Below are 21,375 nucleotides of genomic sequence, written 5' to 3' on the forward strand. Positions count from 1 at the left end.
AGATTTAAGACTCATGAGTATGAATGAAGAGAACCCACTCTGGCTCTTCAGATCTTACTGAGAAGAAGGCTGGGATGCTGACAGGAAGGCTGTGAAACTATGACCCAGGAGACAAAGCTAGAAAAAGGACAGAAAGTAGGAGCAGACCAGGAACTTCTGTCTCTTGTCTGATCATTCCATGCAGGAGGTCCCATAGAGCAGGGGAGCAGATGGGTGACACAGACAACACTAGATCCTGCCCTTCTCCACACCCAGCCCCACCTTAACCTTAACCATGTGCAAATTTGGGTCCTTCCACAACCTCACACCAGAAACCCATCCTGTTAACTCAAAGCCCTGCTCCATTTATCCTATACCAACTGGACCCAACGCCACTACACTTTCAACCCAAGATCTCCCATTCCCATAAGAAATTAAACTTTCTCCATTCAGCCTTCCTTTGCTGCTCACATTGGCCAAGCTTAGTATGGTTATCTATAGACTAGATCAATCTGTTTGGGACAGGACAAGGCAGGACAGAGCTAGGGCCTAGAACTTGGTATTGTTGATTAAATGACTGTTCAAATGTATGCATGCAGGAATGTTGGAACTAATTTAATGGGGGAGGGTAGGTGACGCTACTGTCATCCCTACCCCACCTCTAGGGCAAAGGCAGTACACTGAATGGCTCCAGCCTAGATGGCTTGACTACAGCAGTGCCTCTTCCATACTAGGAGCCAGAGAGTATCCCCACCACTTCCTGCTGAGGTTTGGGTCCAAGCACCCTCCCATCCTTTCCCCCAGACCTTCTAAGGTCGTGGTAGTAGTAGAAAGGAAGCAGAGGCAGTAAGTGAGGGTCCAGGTTTTACTCTTTGGGAACAGGGAAAGGTGAGGAGCAGGGTAGGACAGGGGCGCCCCTCAGTAGTCAGCTGTGTAGTCTGTGCCATGTAGCCCCCGGCACAGCAGTGTGAACTCCTTCACCATCTCTTTCACCCGCCTCTTGTTTACTCGCTCACTGAAGGAGAGAGGGGAGATCAGGTTAGTATCATCCATCATCACCGTCCCCTTCTCTCTACCCTGAGCCCATGTCACCCCAACTCTGCTCACCGAAGGATCTGTTGGCTGAAGGTGTCTTTCTGTTCAGGGCTGAGACGGGCAGAGGGAAAACCAGGAGGCTGCAGTGCCTCCTTAATCCACATGCTCAGGAGGCTGAAGCAGTGTTTGTTCAGGGCGAATAGGATGTCGGCAAAGCAGTCCATGAGGCTGCGGGAGGCCTGGCCCCCAATGGCCTGAGGAAGAAGGGCTCTCAGCACCATCAGGGCTTCTCCCCTTCTGCAGCAACGGTGCCTAGCTATACCCCATGCCCTCCCAACCATTTCTTCAACCAAACGGAACCCAACACGTGAGTGCTGCTTTTTGAGAGCCAGCTAATCCTCACAGCAACCCTAACAACTCAGCCATTAAATCGAAGAAGAAAAAGAGGATCAGAGAGCTTTAGGGAACCAAAGGCTTGTGTTTCTTAGAAAGCAGTAAACACCACCTGACCACAACCCACCCTGCCTGCTCCATCTCACCTCCAGCACTGCTATGAGCAGCATACGACCATCCTCCTGTACCACCTTTCCCACAGATTCTACTTCTCCACACCGAGGCAGCAACTCTGTCTGCAGAGGATGGAGAGGCCCATCAACCCCAGCTCCTTCCCACCTCTCCCTGAGATTAACACCTGTACACCACACTCCTACCCTCTGGAGTTCTGTGGGCAAGGAAGGACTGGGTATTGGGATGACCAGGGGATAAGGGATCAGCACAGGACTCACAAAGAAGCCACAGGAGGCCTTGACAGTAGGTGCCTCAGGGAACTTGAGGGCCAGCACAGCTGTAGGAGAGGCAAAGGCAGATCAGATGGGGCTCATGGATCCTCCCAGGGGCCCCAGGCCCATCTGTCCACCTGGCCCCACTTACCACACTGGAACACAGCTTTGACATCCAACTGTTCACACAGGAACAAATCTGGCTTCCGCTTCAGAGCCTGCAGGAGGTGGAGCTGGTAAGCCCAGCCCCAGCCAGCTCCAAAGGCCATCCCCCCCACTCACCTGCCACCCAAGTCCCTAATTGAGCGTCACAAGTAGAGGATGCCAAAAACAGCCACCCAGCCATCTCTGGGGGACCCAGACCACCCTGGAGTTCAGTAGGTCAAGGTAGGAGGAGCCCAAGGGATGCTATGTACATGTATGTGTACATGGATGCATATGTGTATGTGAGAGAGGGTGGGAGGGTCATATTGAAGAAAGCTTGAGTTTCAAATCACTCCCTGAGTAAACATGTCCTCCCTCCCCTCCAGCAGGGCTAGACACCCTGCATGTTCCAGATAACTGGCAATGACTCTGTCTTAATTCACACAGTTGAGGATCCCTGGATTGGTTAAAGTAGGCAAAATGATGGCAGCTGGATATGGAGCCCCCAGCCCGACAGCACCTCCCGCCCATGTCCTCCTGCATTCCTCAGGCACCTTCCAGTTGCTGCTCAGGAAGAGGGAGAATATGGTAGGAATCTTGAAGCCATGGCTCTACCTTTCACCCAGGCCCTTTTCAGCCATACCCATCCCAGGAGCCAGTGCTGCCATGTGTGAAGGGAGCAGATAAAGTGAAGGGAGCAGACTGTCCACTTCAAGTAGTACCAGCATGTGACTGGCACACCCTTGGGTCACAGGAGACGCTCTGCACAGCTCCAGCAGTCCTCAAACACTGCCCTTCCCCAGCAACCTCCCAGTGCATACCACACAGACCCCTCACCCTCAACCCCTCACATACCTTTCACCCCCCCATGTTCACTCATATGAAACACCCACTTCTGAAACACACCAGTCATGCCTCTTACATACACATTCTCCCCACATTTGCAGCACACCCTCACTATATATTCACACACTCAAACACTCCTACATTCCAAACCATGTCCTCACACCCATGCCCTCAATCTGTTTACATCCTCCAACATATCTATACACCCCCCAACACACCCATCCACAAATACACAAACACCCTCACCCCTAAAGACATATCCTCAAAGACACACACACACACACACATATACATGGAATCCAGGCCCAAAACACATTCCTCACTCCTACAAGTTCCCCACTAGACTGTAACTTCCAAGACAGAAGAACTGTGCCTGTTTTTGCTCACCATAATAGCCTCAGCACTTAGCAGAGAACCAAGCATCTAAAATATATTTATGGAATTAAGCAAAGAAACAAACTATGTACCTCAACTTACTGGGGTGCCTGGCACACAGGAACCCCTTAATACACAGAATACCCCCATTGCACTACCTCCACAATACCACAACCCAAACATACATTTTCCAAAACACACATACATCAATATAGACACACCACAGTACAGTATGCACTCCTATCCTTCATGATAAACACTCCGGCATCCAGACACACTCCTATCTCCAAGACATAGCAATGTTTAATTGGTCAATGCCTAACACACATCAACAAACAACACAAAATGCGTAACACATATCAATGTATAACGCACATTAATGCACAGACCCACATTTCAGCCACACATTTAATCACCCAACACAATGCACATACTTCCAGCAGCCACAGATTTTTGTCCCTGTCCCAACCCAAACTCAAAACACAACACAATAAGATCCAACACACTTATCCACATACCACAAACACAAACACATCCTAACATGGTCTCACAATGGAGCTGCACCCCACCTCCCAGGAGCGGCACAACCTTTCCAATAGCCCAACTCTGGGCTCCACCACAGCACACTCATCTTTGGCCCTTCCCTTCGGAGCTCCTCCCAGCCTACCTTGCAGAAGTAGGCCGGGGGCACTGAGGCAGGCAGTTCCCGGCAGGAGCACGGGGACAAGAAACCCCAGGCCCTCCAACTGCAGTCCTACCACTGAATTTCTTGGGCCACACAGGAGCTGCTGGGCAGTCACCACCCCATTCCTCCCCGCAAAAGCCAGCCCAGTTCCCTCCCTTAGGGATCAACCTCTCCCTGGTCTTTGTAGAAGACTGAGCTAGTTGAGGCAAAGGGGCACTAAAGGAGGATGTTGGGTTGTCAACTTCCACGGAAACAGATGAAGAAACTCTATTCAACTGAACAGAAAAAAAAAATTTGTCAACAGAAAGCTAAAAATAGGTTTAAATTGAATTCCAACATAAGAGAAAGAGAGAGAGAGAACAGAACGTGAATGAATAAAACTAAAACACACCTGTGCCAGGAGTTGCATAAATGAATCAACAATATCAGGATGATCCCTGGGCCCTAAAATATAATAAAGATGGAACTTAAGAAAAAATTATACAAACAGCAACTCAACCTCATATAGTTATGTGGGACTGAGAGCCTGCAGGGAGACAGCGTGGGGGCACATGAGCAGCAGGAAGCAAGATAAAGAAACAAAACATACAAAAACCATGAACTGGGAGAAGCCCAACAGAAAGAGACGGCAAAGTGAAGGACAGGCCTGCCCCAGCTCCCTCCCAAGGGGTCATCCACCTACTCCCCACTCCTCTTCAGGCCAGTCCCCGCCTAGTGTTCCCTTGGTGTTCAGCTCCGTGAAGCTGAAGAAACAGCCCTCACACTCTTGTTGCAGCTTCTGGCAGGCTGGGATGGCTCCTGTACTGCTCCCGAGCACATACCTCCCATTACCAGCCATCGAAGAGCAGGGCAGGGCGGGGAAGGGCAGGGGGCAGGGATGGCGCAGGCCTTGGCACCTCCTCATGAAGCAAGGCTAAAGGCCCCAGGAAGGCCAGGGCATTAGGGCCTGAACAGGTGCCCCCTCACTTCAAAGGCCTTAGCATTCTTGGCCTGGCCAAGGAAAGGGATCTACTGGGTGCACCTAAATCATAGGACTCCTTCCTGGGTAGGAGGGATTTGTTATGCGGCTGGCCATGCAAGCCACTGGCAGGGCCAAGGGGAGGAAACCTTCCAATTAGCTGCATGATGAGCTTCACCATAGCAAAGCCCCTTCTACATGGGCAAGAACTCAGCAGAGAGCCAAGCTCAGGGCTGAGGACCAGGCCCCACCATCTGAACAAAGAAAGGTGTCACCAAGAAAGGGGGAAACTAGTCCACATGACACCTCATGGACTAGTGGGAGGACAGAGTCCAAGGAAGGATGGCCAAAACTAGAACAGGTAAGGGGGCCATCCTGTCTAGCAAGACAGTCAGTAAGCCCAACAAATAGGATGTTGGACACTATTCTGCTTTCAGTTCTGATGAATCCTGTGGCAAGAACAAGGCATGAAGCTGGAGCTCCTGCTTGGGCTGCTCTGCTCTCAGGAGGGATGAGTTACAGGAACATCTGCCTAAGACACCACTAAGTAGCTGTGTGATCTTGCAAGAGCCACAAATGCTCAGTTGCCCCATCTGTAGGTAATCTGAGGAGCCACTGATATAGCCCATCCCTGTCACACCTGAACCCTGAGCTACTCAAGTTGTGGAAAGTGTGACCTGACCCAGTGTGCCCCATGCCTTGGTGCCACCACAGAACGGCAAGTTCAGTGTTCAGCAGTTACCCTGTCAGAGGTGGGCCAGACAGTAGGAAGAAAGTTTCCAAGGGCAGAGAGCCCTCACCCTCCTTTATTCAACAGTGTCTGAATGCCTACTCTATGCTGGCCTCATTCTGGACACTAGGGCTGCAGAGAGGAGAGACACAACCTTGCCCTTGAGGGGCTTTAATCTAAGGAGAAATACAGGCATGAAAGCTGATTATTGTGTGTGATTGGCACTGTATCGGTAGTGTACACAAAGCAGTTTCAGCACAGAATTAGAAGCACCCAATTCTGCCCAGAAGGTCTGAGAAGCTTTTCTGAGGACAGATGCATGGATAATACTGGAAGGAATGAGAGTTCAGTAAAGGGTATAGGTTATTTCAGTCAGAGGAGCAACACAGGCCAGGCACAGGGATCAAATCAACCATGGTAAGGAAAAAAGTCAGTGTGGCTGGACTACAGGAGTCAGAAGGCACTGGCAGGAGAAGTATGCAGGACCTGTCAAGTGGGTGGGAAATATGGAGTTGAGGATGATTACTCAACTACCAAGGTTTCTCCCCAGTCTTAGACCTACTCATGATCTGTAGAAAGAGCCCAGTATCATTGGACCTGGTGAGCCTCAAATCTGGGACCATGAATCCAGGCAAGACTCATGAGGCTGGCTGAAAGGTACTGTTTCTTCTCCACATTAGGAGCTTGGATGAGACAGCAGGGGAAGCCTGGAGTCTACTGCTCCCAATTCTTGCAGCGGGAGGGCTGTACAGTGCATGGAGGCTGGGACCACAGCCAAAGGTACTTGGCTTTTGGCTTTACAGAAATAAGTCTTAATGCAGGGAGTAGAACAAAAACTCACTGAGTACTTTGTGTGCAAAACTCCAAGCCAGGTGACTCAAAGATGCTATTTCAATGCCTCACAATCCTTTCAAGTAAACGTTATCTCCATCTCATAGATATGGAAAAGAAGGCTCAGCAAACAGGTGATTTTCCCAAGGTCACACAACTAGTTGGTGGTGATAAGATTAGAATTTAGGTCTATTTGACTTCAAAGCCCATGCTCTTTCTACTATATCCCAGTGAAAAGGAGCCAACCTGACCCCTCAGTCCCTCAGAGCCTCTGTTCCCACCTTCCCTCACATCCAGACTAGCCCTGAGCCCAGCAGGCAAGTAGAAGACATCATTCACCCACTTATCCACTTCAACTTAAGGCATCAACTATTTGTAAGGTGAAATTTGTACTGTGTTTGATCCCATAAGTTTCCCATCAAGTTCCATGTGTGACTCAGGGCACAGAGGAGAACAGAGTGGGCAGCTTTGGCTCCCCAGTCAGGGAAGCAGAGGCAGTGGCAGTGGCGACAGAAGCAGAGACCCTGGTCAGGACCTACCTTGTTGGAAGAGAGTAAGTGTAACGGAGGTGACGAGCAGGAAGAGGGCCTCAATTGGGGGAAAGTGGGCAGGTTCATGAGCAAAGATGTGGACCAGCTACAACAAAGCAGGGAATGTTGGTCAGCTGAGGTTCAGACTCACCAGAACGGGTCAACATCCCTGGGCCGCAGGTAGGGCCCTGAGCCACAGCAGTGACCCACCCTACCCAACCCCCAGGAAAGCAAGCAGATCTCTGGCCAGGATGAAATTTAGAACACTGGCTGCCCCAATAAGAAGGCCCACCTGTCGAGTGAGGTCAAGAGCAGAGGCCTGGGGGATGGTGCTGTACATCCGACCCAGCATTTCACACAGCTGTGGCACCATGGGGGCAAAGTCATCCAGTAGTGTCTTAACAGATTTTTCAAAGATGGCACACACCGCCTTGGGAAGAAAGCAAAGGGGTCCTGGTCAGCAGGTCATAATCAACTGGAAAAGGTCGAGGCTCCAACCAAAGAAGGGGGCCTATAAGCCTTGCCTGGCCCTACAAACCAAGGAAAGTAAGCAAGGCTGACCCTCACCCTGAAAGGCAGGTGGCAAAAAAGTCCTTTTCAGAGGGGTACAGGATATAACTTTGTAGCTTAACTCTTGCTACTTACATCTTCAACTTTTTCTCTCAGGGAGCAGCAGGGCAACAAAAACCTGAATTGAAAAGGGACCAAAGGCAGGTCTCTGATGGTAAAATCGAATCCCGTTACTCAGCATCAACATTATAGTCCTTTGGTCTATCACTTCTTATGTTTGGGGGGAATTCTGAATGTCTCCCCCAAATATCCCTTATATCCATGGGGCAGGGTTCATCTCTCCTATTTCCTCCAGACCATCGCAAAATGAAGTGGGGCAACAGTACCTTCCTCCTGGCTCCACCTCTAAGCAAAGTCACCATGCGGCAAAGAGCAAGGATTGGGGCTCACCTCTACCACCTGGGCATCATTCAGCCATTTGCTCAGCACCTTCTGGATAAGTTGGAAGACCTGCTGCAGTACCACCACCACCTAAAGACACAGGAAGAAGTGAAGTGCCCCCACCACTATCAACTACTTTAGAAAGACTTGGTAGGAGTGGATAGGCCAATAATTCAAACTTATTACCCCAGACCATGCATTGAAAACTCAGTGAAGGGGAGATGGGACACCCCTGGGAGGAGTGGTTTGCTGAGCTCTCTATGAATGAAGGAGGAAACCATCCTGGATTCTAGGGATCATCTAAGAGGAAATCTTGAATGTCACAAGATTATTAAAACTTTTAACCTTTTTTTAAATCACTCCCCATCCGTGTCTGCTCAATAAAGCCCTTTTAGTATCAAAAGCCTATGGGCTAGTCCCTGGAGGAACTCAGGCTGCTGTCTCATCCCAGATATCCTTAGCCAAGGGATGGGTAGCTATGGGCAGCTTTTGGAGGAGCAGAGAGCACACTGAGATCCAGGGAGGTGAGAGAACACAGGATAACCCTGACCATAGAAGGAGAAGGCTCTGTGGAAGGAGTGTGGCTCAGGCTTGGTTTGGAGCCAAACAGGTAACCGAAACTGGGATGGGATGTTGGGCAGAGGCACTAGGATGCCTGTGGCTTTCTTTTCTCCAGGAGAAACTCTGGAGGGGTCATTGGTAACAGTGACAAAAACACTTTCTCATATATGTACAGAACTTTACAGTATGCAAAGTACCTTCACTCAAAACCACATCTGATAGCCAGCACAGTTCTATTAAAATGATGTCCACTGTTTTGCATGGGAAGGTAAGGCTTCTAAGTGTTCCTCTCAAATTCCTGTGCCCAAGTTTATCACAATACTTATCACACTGCTTTACAACAATCTTTTTTACATGTATTTCCTCTAGACTGGGAGCAACTAGAAGGCAAGAACTATTACATACAAAGCAGGTAAGAATCCTCAGGGGTTTAATAGGAGCCCATCATAACATCACATCACTTGTGTGGTGAAGGATAATGTCAGTATCCTCCATGGGGCTGGGAACAATGACATCACTCTCTATAGGGGCTAGGAACAAAGAGAACATCATCCACAAGACTGGGAGAAATAATGACATTGCCATCTACAGAACTGAGGGCAATGATAAGGTCATTCACAGGGTCAGTGGACCAAATGACATCACTACCCCCTGAAGGGACTAGGAGAGCAATGATATTACCCACAGGGTGGGGGAGTGACAATGACATTCCCACAGGGTTGGAGGGGACAATGGTAATGACAATGTCACCCACGGGGTTGGGTCCCTGCGGCACTGGCAGCTTCCGGAGCTCAGGGCCTTCATGCTCGTCCTCATGATGACTGACGTCCAGCGTGGTGAAGAGGTTGGAAAGAAGCCCCAAGATGTGGACAATGGCCAGTTTGTTGGAGGGATTGGGCTATGGGGAGAAGCGAGCCAAGCTCTAGATCTCCTAGCCCAGCTTGGTCCACTGACCCCATCCCTCAGGCCACAGCCCACATAACGGGAAGGTCCAGAGTCCCTCACCCTTGTTCCCTGGCCCCCAGAGCTCACTTACTATCTCCTCTGCCAGCTTCTCCAACTGCTGGATATAGGGCGAGATGAGTGAGTGCAGATTCTTAAGGATCTCCTCCACCTGCAGGGCTGACAGCAGGAAGCCCAGTGCCTGCATCAGCCACATGCACTGGCTTGTCTGTGGGGCAGAACATGGGGGATCAGTCCCTGGACCCCATCTGGTTGAGGGAGGGGAGGGGAATGAGCCTCTTGGGAAAGATTCCAAGGACAGAGAATAAGGGATAAAGGGCAGGGGAAGGCAGAATACAGGAATTTTGGGATAAGTGGATCCCCACAATACCCTCAAGGAGATCCCTAGAAACTCTTAAGCCGCACCTTGTGGATCTGTTTCATCAGCACATCCTGGGGGTAAAAGGAAGGAAGATGGTATCAGCGCAGTATAGAGCATGCCTTCAGGTCCAGAACGACCCAGGGCCCTGCCCACATACCTGGGACACAGCCACGATGTTGGCAGCATAGGGTGGCAGGTCATACTTGCACTCTCGGCAGATCTTCTTAAGGGTGGACACAGAGGAGACTGAGAGCTCAGGATTACCTAGGGCATGCAGCACGAGGGGCAGAACACTGTTGATCATAACGGGATGGTCTGCCAGCCACTCAGATAAAGCTCCTGGGATTAGAAGGAAAAGGAATTTTTAAGGCAGGCCAGACTAGCTTAGCAAAATGTCCCTGTGAGGCAGGCAGAGCTCCAGGCAGGATCAAGTTTCAGCCCCAGCACAGAACAGGAGCCTCAGGACTGAATGAGCAGATATGCATGTGCAGGCTCAAACATGAACTTCACAGCTGAGAAGCAGGAAGGGATAAGACAACAGAGGCCCAGTACCTCCATCCGACTGACAGTAAACTAGCCCCACAGAACCACAACTCAGTACACTGGAGGAAGGACCCCTAGAAGTGCCAGGGCAGTCAGTTGGCTACAATGCTGATTGTGTATATGGGCATGTATGTCTCTCCCATTTCGGTTGGGACCCAGCAGACTGGCCGTGGTTAGGGAAGGGTCCCCATGGATTATATTTGGTCATCGGTGTGTGCTATGTCTCACCAATAGTGAACATGACAGTATCTGCCAGCTGCACGTTGCTGATGCTGATCCGAGGGATGAGGCCGATAAGCCCAGGCACCACATCAGAATAGTTGACATCAATGGTCTCTGCGATGGATTGGAAGCCATAAAGCAGGGCCTCTGTGTGCTGCGGAAAGAGGATGCCACTGTCTTGGCGGAGGAGGAGGGTGTGACAGGTCTGGGAGGGTTAATGGAATCAGGCTTGGGAGGTACCTGCCAGGAGTAGGGTTCCTCTGAGCTGGTAAGCAGACGGCCCAGCTTGTCATAGAGGCTGCTGAGCAGCTCAGCTCCCAGCATCTCATAGACATACATGAGTGTGTCTGAGATGTCCACCCTGAGAAGTAGATGAAGGCCTTAAATACTGCCCCCAGCCCAGAAGCCCAGCCTAGTACCCTCACAAACCCTACAAAAGTACCCAGAGAACAGAGGAAACAGCCCCAGGATTCAGGCAGCCTGGCCTTGAGCCCCACCCCTCACTGCCTCCATTATTTCAGGACTACATTTAGAGCTAGGGTTGGCCTGCTACCATCACCTGTAAATTCGGAACTGCTCCTTCTCGTCTGATGACCAGAACCCATATTCCTCATCAGAAGGGAACTGGGCCTTGTGCAGAAGCACATCCACCAGCTGGAAGTAGACTGGCCGGTACACCTGCTGGTACACGGCCTGCTTCTCTGCCTCAAAGGAAAGAATGTCATCCTGAGAGAACCAGGCAAGAGAGTTAGCTACCTCACTAGCAGCCATGGAAACCCACGACCCACTTTCTTCCACCATGGCCCAATCTTAACTGGAGGTTATACAGACACACCTGCAGTGTGTACCAGAAGGTGAGGGTTAGGGAGCTGGTGGTCTCATTGACCGGATAGTGGCCAGGGATGCCTGTGCAGAACATGATCATGTTGACAAGTGCCAGGAAACTCTGCCAGTGCTCCACTTGGTCCAACAAGGCCCTTTGTGGGAAGGAGACAAAGTAAAATCATTCTGCATCTCTCTCCCCCGCAAAAGAGCCCCATGACTTTGCCTCTTAGAGGGCCCCGCTATCCCATCACCAGCAGCCCCCAGTCCTTACCGGGAGTGATTCTCGCCTAGAGCCACAGCAATGCGACAGATGCCATGGGATGTCTCCATGTCCCCATTCTGCACTGCCTGTCGCAGTTGTTCCTGCAGTCCTAGCACCAGTGGAATGAGTTTCAGGAGGGTGTTCACGTACCTGGAGGCATAAGGTGAGGAGACCCATCAGAGCTGCAACCAGCTTTAGGAGAAAAACACAGCCTCCCTATCTGCCATCAAAGCCCCACTTCCCACGTCAAATCCTAACCAAAAAGAGGCAGGACCTATACAGTACCTACGATGCTGCCCGTGTTGGGAAGAACCTTAGGTCACGGACCTCCAGAACTCTGGAAAGGTCAGTGTTAGGGGAGACTGAGCAAGAGTGAGAGAAAGAAGAATTAACACAGGCTTGGTAGTCCTGAGAGAAGGTCAAAGCAGAGTTTAAAAGGCAGCAATAACTTGAGAGCCTCAGCCCCCATTATTCACTGCATCCACTATCACTAAATCGTAACTCCTGTGTAGTTGGTAGAGTAGGAAGGGAGAGAGGTAGATGATGAATTCAAGGAAAGTAGGGAGTCAAAATGGACAAGACTTGGTTATTGACTGATATGAGGATGGGGAAGAGTCAGGAACAACTCTCAGGTTATTGGCTGAGCAACTTAGGAGATGGAGGAGCTATCTACTGAGACTTTGCAGGGTCAGGGGAGGGAAACGAACACCTTTAATGGGAGGTGAAAGGTGATAAGTTCAGTGTCAGGCATACTGAAATAGAGGCATCTGATGCCACCTCATATGCAGATGGAAATGTCCAGAAAGAGTTAAATATTAAAAAAACCAAAACAAACAAACAAACCAACCCTGAAGTCCAGCAGAGAGGTTAGAGTAAAATACAAAGATTTGGTAGGCATCAGCAAACCGTTGGTAACTGAAACTATGAGAGTAGACGGGAATTACTCAGGGACAAAGTGTTGAATGAGAGGAAAAAAGAGGTCCAAGTGAAAGCCCTGGAGCACAATAACCCCTAAAGGAGTTGTCGAGGAAGCAGAGCATACAAAGGAGACTGAGAGAAGACTCCCTTCCACCCACTGGACACCGCCCCAGGAGCCTGCTCTGTGGAGACTAGACTAGGTATTGGAAGTGGTACTTTTAGGATGGATCAGCTGCTTGGACTCCTCTGTTACAATCACAGTGTTGTCACTATAGTCATATCTATGGAGGGAGGGGGAACTTAGGACCAGAAAGAGTTCTATCTGGACTTGCCCCCAAGCAGATTGCTAGGCAGGTAGCCTCACAACCCTAAGAGGAGGATGAGAAGGACAAGAAAAGGCAACCAGACCAGGGAATTTGTCCCCCTTCTCCATACCCCTATTCTAGTGGGATAAGGCATCTATACCAGGATCTCCGCCCCCCCCCCCCCCCCCCCCCACACACACACAGCTCCAGAGTGCTGCCTGGAGAGACAGCTGGGATAGTTTCAGTCCCATGACCCTGACACGGGCTGCACCACCAGACAATGGGCACCTTCAGACTAGACTCTGACACAAAGAATAGGGGCAGGGCCAAGGCCATGGCCTGCACACTCTTCATCTGCTGAGAGGGGGCAGGAGGTAGTGCCCTACCCCCATAACATCCCCACTGTATTTCCCGGCTCCTTCACACCTGCCAAAGTTCATGCTGACAGTAAGTACTCAAGCTTCTCAATTTGTCTTGTTTGGGCCTCTTAATAGGGTAAATCAAGGACAATATGGCTCAGAAGGGCTCAAGGTCACACAGCAAGTTGGAGGCAGATTTTAGGTTGACACAGCCCCTCGTTATGCTATAGGCCCTCTTCTCTATCAGGCCCAGCAAGAATATTCCCAACGGATCTATGCAGATCTCAGCCTAGATCCCAGTTCCAATTCTGTGGGAGCACCCAACAGCCTATCTAATTCACCTTCTCTCTTCTCCCAGCTCCAGCCCCCAATGAAAGCTTTCCTAGGATTAGAACCATATTTCAGAAAATTAAGAAACAAACAAAAAAATCTGCAGGAGAGAGCCTGGCAAGGGGCAGCAGTTGTGGAGGAGCAGAAAATGGGTAGCCTGAGTGCAAGCTCAGCCAAGGCAAGGGCTGGTGTCAGGACATCTGGGGAAGGTAGTGCCTGGGTAACCCAGGAATCATAGCCACTGAAGGTGACTTTCAGAAGCCAAAGCTCGGAAACTCTACTGGCCAGAGCAAAGCCCAAGACAGAGTTACCTCATGGAGGTGACCGGAGGCTGGGTACTGCCCACCATAGGGGAAGTTCCTGCATGGATTTTCCACCACCTGTGCTTGGGGCCTATATGTGGAATAGGAGGATAAGCCTTAGGTCCCAGAGGTATCTAGGTGTGGAGGAGAGAGACAGTGAGTATGTCTTTGGGGCCATGGCTCAGGCTGGGTTCAAGAAGCCTGGCTCCAGTTGGTCAGTTTAAGCAGCTGGGGCAGGAGTGTGGGGACTCCTTAGCTGCCTTTCACATTGAGCTCAGCCCAGACATGCAATTAAAGCTCCGAGAGCAGAGCTGAGAAAATGGGGAAAGTTGCTAAGCAACCAAGGGGGCCGCAGCCAATGGGCACCCAGGAGACTGTGGATTCCCTAACTGGCTCCTTGCTTGCTTATTCGTTCAGAGAAAAGGCATCAATTACCTGCCAAAGCCCTTGAGAATGGCTGGGCAGGTAAACCTGGGCATATCCAAGGATACCACACATTACCCACCCACTCGTGTGGCCTGGCCAGTTCCCCTTGTCCACGAATTTATCCAAATCCAACCAGCAGTATAGCTTTAGGCTGTCAAGAGAGGTCTTGACCTGAGAGTTGGTGTCCACCTCCAGCTGTGGGTGGGAAACCAGGGAAAAGGGATGAAACTAACTGCCACTGCAATAATGATACTTCACTGTCCATGGATGACTTCCTGTGTGCCAGGAATCATGCTAAACCCTTCTTATTTAATCCTCATACCTAATATTATTTATTGAATACCAGGGCGAGGCCTGGTGTACATTATTTTATTTAAGCCTTTCCAAGAGCTCTAGGAGTTAATGTGATCACTCCCATTTTAGAGATAAGGAAACTGAGGCTCTGAAGTGGCTTACCCAAGGTAAGCCATTTCAGATCTAGTAATTCACATGACGAGGCCTGAGCCATTAGCCACTCCCCCATACAGTCTCTTTCAGTGTTTCCCCCCTCCAACTCTATCAAATACTCCTTCCCAAAGCTGCACCTCAGAAATGTCAGCATAAGGCCTACAGTCTTATCCTTTCAAATTCTTTCCCCAAACTTATGCCAAACATCTCATCATGCTATTTTCTTTGCTTAAAATTCTTCAAAAACCTCCCATCTTCCTTACAACAAATATCAAAACCTTAAGCTTGGACCTACAAGGTTCTGAATGATCTTGGCCTTGATTTCCTACCACTTTGCCCCTAAATCTTGCTGTCTCATCACACCCAATGATTTCCAGCTCAGCACACACACAGGGCCCTCTCACACCCTCAGAATTCAGGCTCTTTTGTCTGACTGAAATATCCTCCCCATATCTATCACTACCATCTGGCTAACTCTTACACACCCTTCAAAGTACAGCTCAGTTGTCACCTCCTCTGGAAGACTTTCACAACCCCCAGATTGGATTAAGTGCCTCTTCTGGGCTCTTACAGCCTCCTGTTTTCTCTATCAGAGCATTTGCCCATTCATGTGTCCACCAGACTGTGAGCTCCTGAAGCTCAGAAGTCAACCCCATTCAGCTTTGTGTTTCCACCACTCAGCACCGAGCCTGACACATAGCAGGTATTCAGTAAACACTTGCTGAACAAACACTTCATTACCATTGCCTTCTTTTTGCTCCTTGAAAATATCATGGTGCTGCCCACCATAAGCCTTTGTACCTGAAGCCTAGAACACTCTCTTCACTTCCAACTTCCCTTCTCGCCACCAGCCCCCACCCCTTGTCACTTAGGCAACTCTTACTTTTTGTTCATTCCCAAAATATTGAGGGCTACCATGTGCCAGGTGCAATAGTGACAAAACAAAATTGCAGAGTCCCTAGCCTCACAGAACTGAGAGACTAATGGGGAGATATACATTAATTTATAATGAAACCATGTGAAGGGCTAAGAAGGAAAAATACTGGGAGCACAGAGAAAATATAATATAGAGTACTAAACTTAGTCATGAAAATTATCAAGGACTTCATTATTGAGGAAATGAAGTTTCTGCTGAGCTCTGAGAGGTGATGTGAGGTAAAGAGGAGGGGAGTGCTCCAGGCAGAGGTGATATGTTAAAGTATATGGGGATGGCTCACAGGCCAGAAGGAGTATGGGGCATTCAACGAAGTGAAAAGATTGTGTGAGAGTGTACAAAGCAAGGAGTGTGGTATGAGATGGGGTTGGCGATGCCAGGTTGTGCAGCACCTTTGTCACTCACATTAAGGACTGTGAGCCTATTCTCACAGTAGTGAGAAGCCACTGAAGAATTCTGAGCAGAAAAAAAAAAAATTAAATCCTCATTTTCAAAAGGTCACTCTGGCTGCTGGGTGGACAATGAAGGGTACAAGGGCGGAAACCAGGGGGCTGTTAGAAAGCTCTGCAGTAATCTGGGGAGAGAGATGATGACAGCTTGGACTAAGGTGGTGGCAATGAAGATAGAAAAAACTAGATTTGCAATATGGTCAGGAGATGAAACTGCCAGGGCTTGGTAACTGATTAGTTGGAAGTAAGAAAAGAGTCAGATATTTAAATAGAAGAATTCATTGGATGAATACTTGTTTAGTGTCTGTCTCCTGCTCCCATGAGGACAGGGACCATATCTTATTTGGTTTCTTGCTGAATCTCCAGCATAGGACTGAACATGCCGTAGGCACTTAATTAGCACTGAGTGAATGGACAGACATGTGGCTGGCCATGCAGGTTGTCCCTCTCTGGGCAGGTAGGTACCAACTCACCTCTGGGCATCAGGCTGTGAGATGGCATTGACAATGGCCTCCACGCTGCTGTCAAAGAGCTCTGAGTCCTGCAGGGCAGTGAAGGCTGCCTGAATGAGCGCCTCACAGTCCTGGAGTGGAACCTCCAGCTGCACCCAACTGGAGAAGCACTTGAGCACCTTCTGACGCACACAGCTGGGTGAGCTGGGCTGCTGTAGCAGTTGCTCCAGCAATGGGAAGACAGCTCCACACTCCACTGCCAGGCTGGCCCGTACTAGGCCTTTGCGGTACTGGGGTAGGCGGCTTGTCTGAAACTCCTCAGGTAGCACTGTCAGCAGCTCTAACAGGGCCAGGCAGCGACCCTGGCCATCCACTGGTGAGTCCTCAGCCTGGAAGAGCCGCACCATATCAGCCACAGCACATGGCCAAGCATCAGGCATCATATTGAGAGCCAGTGAGGCCAGTGCCACACACAGCCGAGTCAGCACAATCTTGGAGCCACTGGCAAAGCGAGTGATCTGGGTGAAGAGCTGTGCCTTTAGGCTTTCATACTGGTCAGTGGGGATGTCACTCCAGTAGCGAGAGATCTTGATGTGCAGGGCACTGGCCCCAAAGTACTGGATCTCAGGCACCTTGTCGGGCTGCAGCAGCTGCCAGCTGAAATGCCAGGCCTGTGGGGAGACCTGGGCCTGCATCAGCCACTTCTGAGCCAGGTTCTTGTTCTCGATGTTGGGGTCATAGTAGAGCTGGTGCAGCGCCTGCAGGATAGCACAGAACTGAGCAGGTGCTAACCACTCTGGGTTGTGCCAGAGCCCAGAACGGAGGACGTGATTTGGTTCTGCGAAACTGCTCCCTTTCTCTGAAGGGAGTGCAGAGCAGGGTGGGAGAGCTCAGCATTCTCCAGTGTTTCTTGGGCCCAGGGTCCTGGTGACGTAAGAGTCTGAACCTTGCCCATGCTTTACCATACTCTCTTCTACTTTTAGCAAAATGTTATGGGTTCAAAGAGGGAATCTCCACAGGAAAGCAGCAAAAAGAGGAGGGTGAGATCCCCAAAGAAGAGGCACTTGAGGTAAAGGGCAAGGCCCAGGTGGAAGGAATGGCTCCTTAGGGATGAAACTCAGCCTGAGAAGAGCATAGAAGCCTGAGGCATGCTGACCCTACCAAGTACAGCTGTTCTCACTGCTCCAACAGTTCCATTCAGTTCCCCCAGGATCATCCCTAGGTCACTCCAGATGCTGGCACCAAAGCCAGTGTGAAATCTGAGCAGGACTAAGACTTTTGTCAGGAATCCCTGGGGCAGAGACATATTGGAGGGGAGGGTGAGAGTACCCCTCAGAGAACACATGTGAGGATCCAACAAACTGGTTCAGAGAAGCCTTGGCCATAGTTATAGCCCTGGAAAATGTCTGGACTGGAGCTCTCATTTAGCAGAATCCCCAGCACCCCAATTCCATTGGGACTATATGCAGTAAGAAAACAGTGGTGCATCTCCCTGGTAGCACAAAGGAGTAGTGCACCACCTTAGCAACACTGCCCAGCCCCAAGGGGTGAGAGAGTGAGGCCAAGGCCCTGACCCTTAAGAAGGCTCCATCTAAGTAGGCTTAACCCTGCCAGCCAGTTATGGGTACTATCCCTTGTTTGCCCCTTCAGGGATGCCAAAGCAGGCAGAGAACAGAAGCAGAAGGATTTGGCACAGTTTGGCATGACGAGTTGGGCTCAAGAATATTTACAACCATCTCCCCATTCATCCCAGGGGGCATGCATTTCTGCATTCCAGGTTCTACAGGCAGGCCGAAAAGAAGCAGAGAAGCCCTCTAAAAGGGATGGACTGGGCAGTGGGGCAGCCTGAGAGAGCCATGGCAGGGAGCTATGTGATGAGTGAGTAGGGAGGTTGCTGGCAGGGCCAGGGCCCTTGGACTCAGCACAAAATTAAGGGTGTTAGCCCCATTCCCACCTGCTGAGAACAGATCTGGGCTCTATCCAATAAATGAAGGCTCCCTCTCCAAGAACAAGTGAAAACAACCCATATTGTTTTAGTTCCAGATTATTTTCTGAGCCCCTGGCTCAACAAAATCAAGAGGCCAGAATGGTCCAGTGTCAGTATGGTTCTCAGGGACTGAGTTGCAGGTTTCCTGGATTCCTAGTTTCCTACTGCATTGCTCATACAATTTCCGTGGACGCCTAAGTCATCAGCACCCTGGAGGAAACATCCCAAGACCTTAGATCCAATCTGTCCACAGGGGATCCATGTCTAAAGAGGGCCAAAAATAGCTCATTTGGACACTGCAACAATGCTGTCCTGTCTGATCAGAGACAGCAAATGCCAGGTGCTCTGGAGGCACCATCCCAGCGGGCACTCAGCCCAGACCTGAGCTCTGGCCTTAATGTCAGTCCCCAGAACTTCTGCTCTGTCACTGGAGTACCCACCCCAGGGCCCTCATACCTTCTCCACGTTCTCCACAGTGAAGTCCAAGGCCGGTGATGCTCCAGTTCCTGCAGCCCCAGGCTGCTCCTCCCGCCGCTCCATCTTTGTTCCCTCCCCAGAAGGGAGGTGGGCCCTGACCCGTCTCCTGCCCCAGCCCCTGGGCTGCTGGCCTCCTGCTAGACCCCGGCTTGGGTACCCAGGGAGAGGTGGGGCGACGGAGGGCCCAGGGCGGGCATGGCTGCCGAAGCCTCCCCACCTCGATTGGGGTAGGGGGTTTGCCAGAGACCAAAGTGGGTGCTCCTAGGAGACTCACTGAGGAGAACTCCGCAGAGGGTGTCGTCAGTGAAGAGCTCTTAGGCGAGGGTTCTAATGGTAGGTCACGGCTCTGCCTCCAGAATTGGTCAGGAGGAGGTCATGAGGGAGAGAGGCCTGTGGTGGAAACCGAACCCCTGGCCCGCGAGGGGTCACAGGGTCGATGGCCTGTACCCACAACACCCTTGTCTCAGGAGCTCTTGGGTCTTCTCGGGAGTGGGGGGTCACCGGGGAAAAAGCCCTGCGCGGGTTACGAGGCGTCCAACGAAACGCGGGGGTGCAGCTTCGCGAGCCTGCAGCGAAGAGTCCGTGGAGTTGAGGGGCAGTAGCACATCCCCTCCGCTCGCCCTGGCCCGCGCTTTGCTCGCAGCCCAGCTCGCGAGGGGATACAGCCACTGCCTCCGCCCCAGTGAGTGACAGGCGAGCCGGCCCGGCCGGAACGGGGCGGGGACCTCGGCGAGGCACGGGCTGCCCGGAGCGCCTGTCCCTGGCACTGCCAATTCAGGCACCCCCGCCTGCCGTAGCCCGGCCCAGCCCGACACACGCCGGAACGGCCCAGCGGAACTGCGCAGAAACTCATTCCGGGTCCCTGTCCCTGTCCTCGCGCCAGCCCACGCGCCGCCGAGTAGGCGTCGGAGCGGCGTGCCTCCTGAGGCCCCCGCCGAGCCAAGTCCCAGCCGCTGTGCACCTTGGGAAATGTAGTTCGCGTTGTACCCAGCGAGGGAGGCGCCTGGCGGCGGAGGCGGGGAGCACATGTTCCCGGGACCTACAGAGACCCGCCTGCTCAAGGACTTTCGCAATCAACCCGCGTTCCCGGCCAAACTTCTTAGGATCGCTGCGGAGCAGGTCCAGAGGATGATCTGATTCAAGGGGCCTGTAGGTGGAGGATTGTGGCGCTGCGGACGCATCCTCGTGGTCAGGAAAAGGGCCATTTGTGAGGAGGGCGTCAGCACCATCCAGAGAAGAGAGGGGACTTGGCACGCCCCAGGAATCTAAAAGGATGGCTCTCGGGACCACCCAGAGGGTGGCCGGGAGACTTCATACCATGGACAGTGCTCGGAGACTTTCATAAGCTCTTGGAAGCAACTTCTCTTCATGAGTAATTAGAATAAGAATAGTTCATTTAAGTCCTAGGGGCAGAACTTTGTAAACCTTAGGTCCACGTCTTTCAACTAGTCTGAAGATGGGTATTTGCATTCACTATTTTCCATGAGGAAACCCAAGGTGCGGAAGGTTAAGCATATCTTGCCTCGGGACACACAGCCCAGTCACTGATTCGCTCTGCCCCAGGCAGTCTTTGACTCTCACCCCTCCAGTGTATCCTTTTCCTAACTTTGTTCCTACTACTGCCTCTGCCTAGAAGGCTCTGTGTCAGTCTGGGTCCAATCAGGAGATATAAGCCATAGTAACCACCCAGGAAAAGTTTAATATAAAAATTATCAACTATAATGGGATTGAATAATGAGGGATTGGCTAGTAAGAAGTAAAAAGAACTGAAAAGAGTATAGGAATGGCATAGACAAGGAGCTGCCCCTACCCTGTCCCTAACCCCCAGGGCTGAGATCCGGACCTTACTGGAGAAGGGTATGTGCAAAGATATTCATCTTTCAAGACTCAGTTCAAGAGTTACTTTCTCCCTGAAGACTTTCCTAACCCTTCCTCCCTTTCTTACCAGGTAATACGTATTCCTCTCTCTTTTATTAGTGTAGGATCCTTTCCCTTCCTGACATACATACCTGTAGTCCACTCATATTTCTACTGGGGGACTTATGATAATGGATTGACCATTTTTTATACTTGTTTATTTCCACCTGGGGAAAAATACAGAACATCCATTTAACTCTGAATATTGGACAACCAACAAATACTTTTTTAGTATGCCCCAAATATTGCATGGGATGTACTTATACTAAAAATCATGTATTGTTTATCTGAAATTTCAATTTAACTAAGTGTCCGTATTTTTACTCGCTAAATCTGGTGACCTACTCCCACTTCCAACTCCAGCTAGGTCTCCTAGAAGGCAGAATTTACTTCTGACTGATCTCTGCATCCCTGGTAACCAGCCCAATGTGTGACAACTAGTCTTCAATTAATGTTTAAAGAACAATGACTTCTCTGGTGTTAGGGCTGAGA

The 21,375-nt window shown here is 50.7% G+C and overlaps 1 protein-coding gene across 1 annotated transcript; it reads right to left on the reverse strand.

Moving 5' to 3' along the window:
• Positions 1 to 830: 830 nt before the first annotated feature.
• IPO13 (importin 13) lies at positions 831 to 19,786 on the reverse strand. Its single transcript, XM_077149954.1, has 20 exons — positions 18,946 to 19,786; positions 16,524 to 17,260; positions 11,590 to 11,730; positions 11,329 to 11,470; positions 11,053 to 11,219; positions 10,734 to 10,854; positions 10,500 to 10,647; positions 9,886 to 10,067; positions 9,773 to 9,799; positions 9,441 to 9,575; positions 9,159 to 9,302; positions 7,853 to 7,933; positions 7,185 to 7,322; positions 6,902 to 6,998; positions 4,235 to 4,287; positions 1,945 to 2,011; positions 1,800 to 1,858; positions 1,554 to 1,643; positions 1,087 to 1,268; positions 831 to 994 (listed from the first exon to the last, which is right to left on the reverse strand). The coding sequence occupies exons 1-20, from the start codon at positions 19,027 to 19,029 to the stop codon at positions 898 to 900; spliced, it is 2,892 nt and encodes a 963-aa protein (XP_077006069.1). The 5' UTR covers positions 19,030 to 19,786; the 3' UTR covers positions 831 to 897.
• Positions 19,787 to 21,375: the final 1,589 nt, after the last annotated feature.

This window comes from Tamandua tetradactyla, chromosome 2 (assembly GCF_023851605.1).
Source record: "Tamandua tetradactyla isolate mTamTet1 chromosome 2, mTamTet1.pri, whole genome shotgun sequence".
Taxonomy (NCBI): Eukaryota; Metazoa; Chordata; class Mammalia; order Pilosa; family Myrmecophagidae; genus Tamandua; species Tamandua tetradactyla.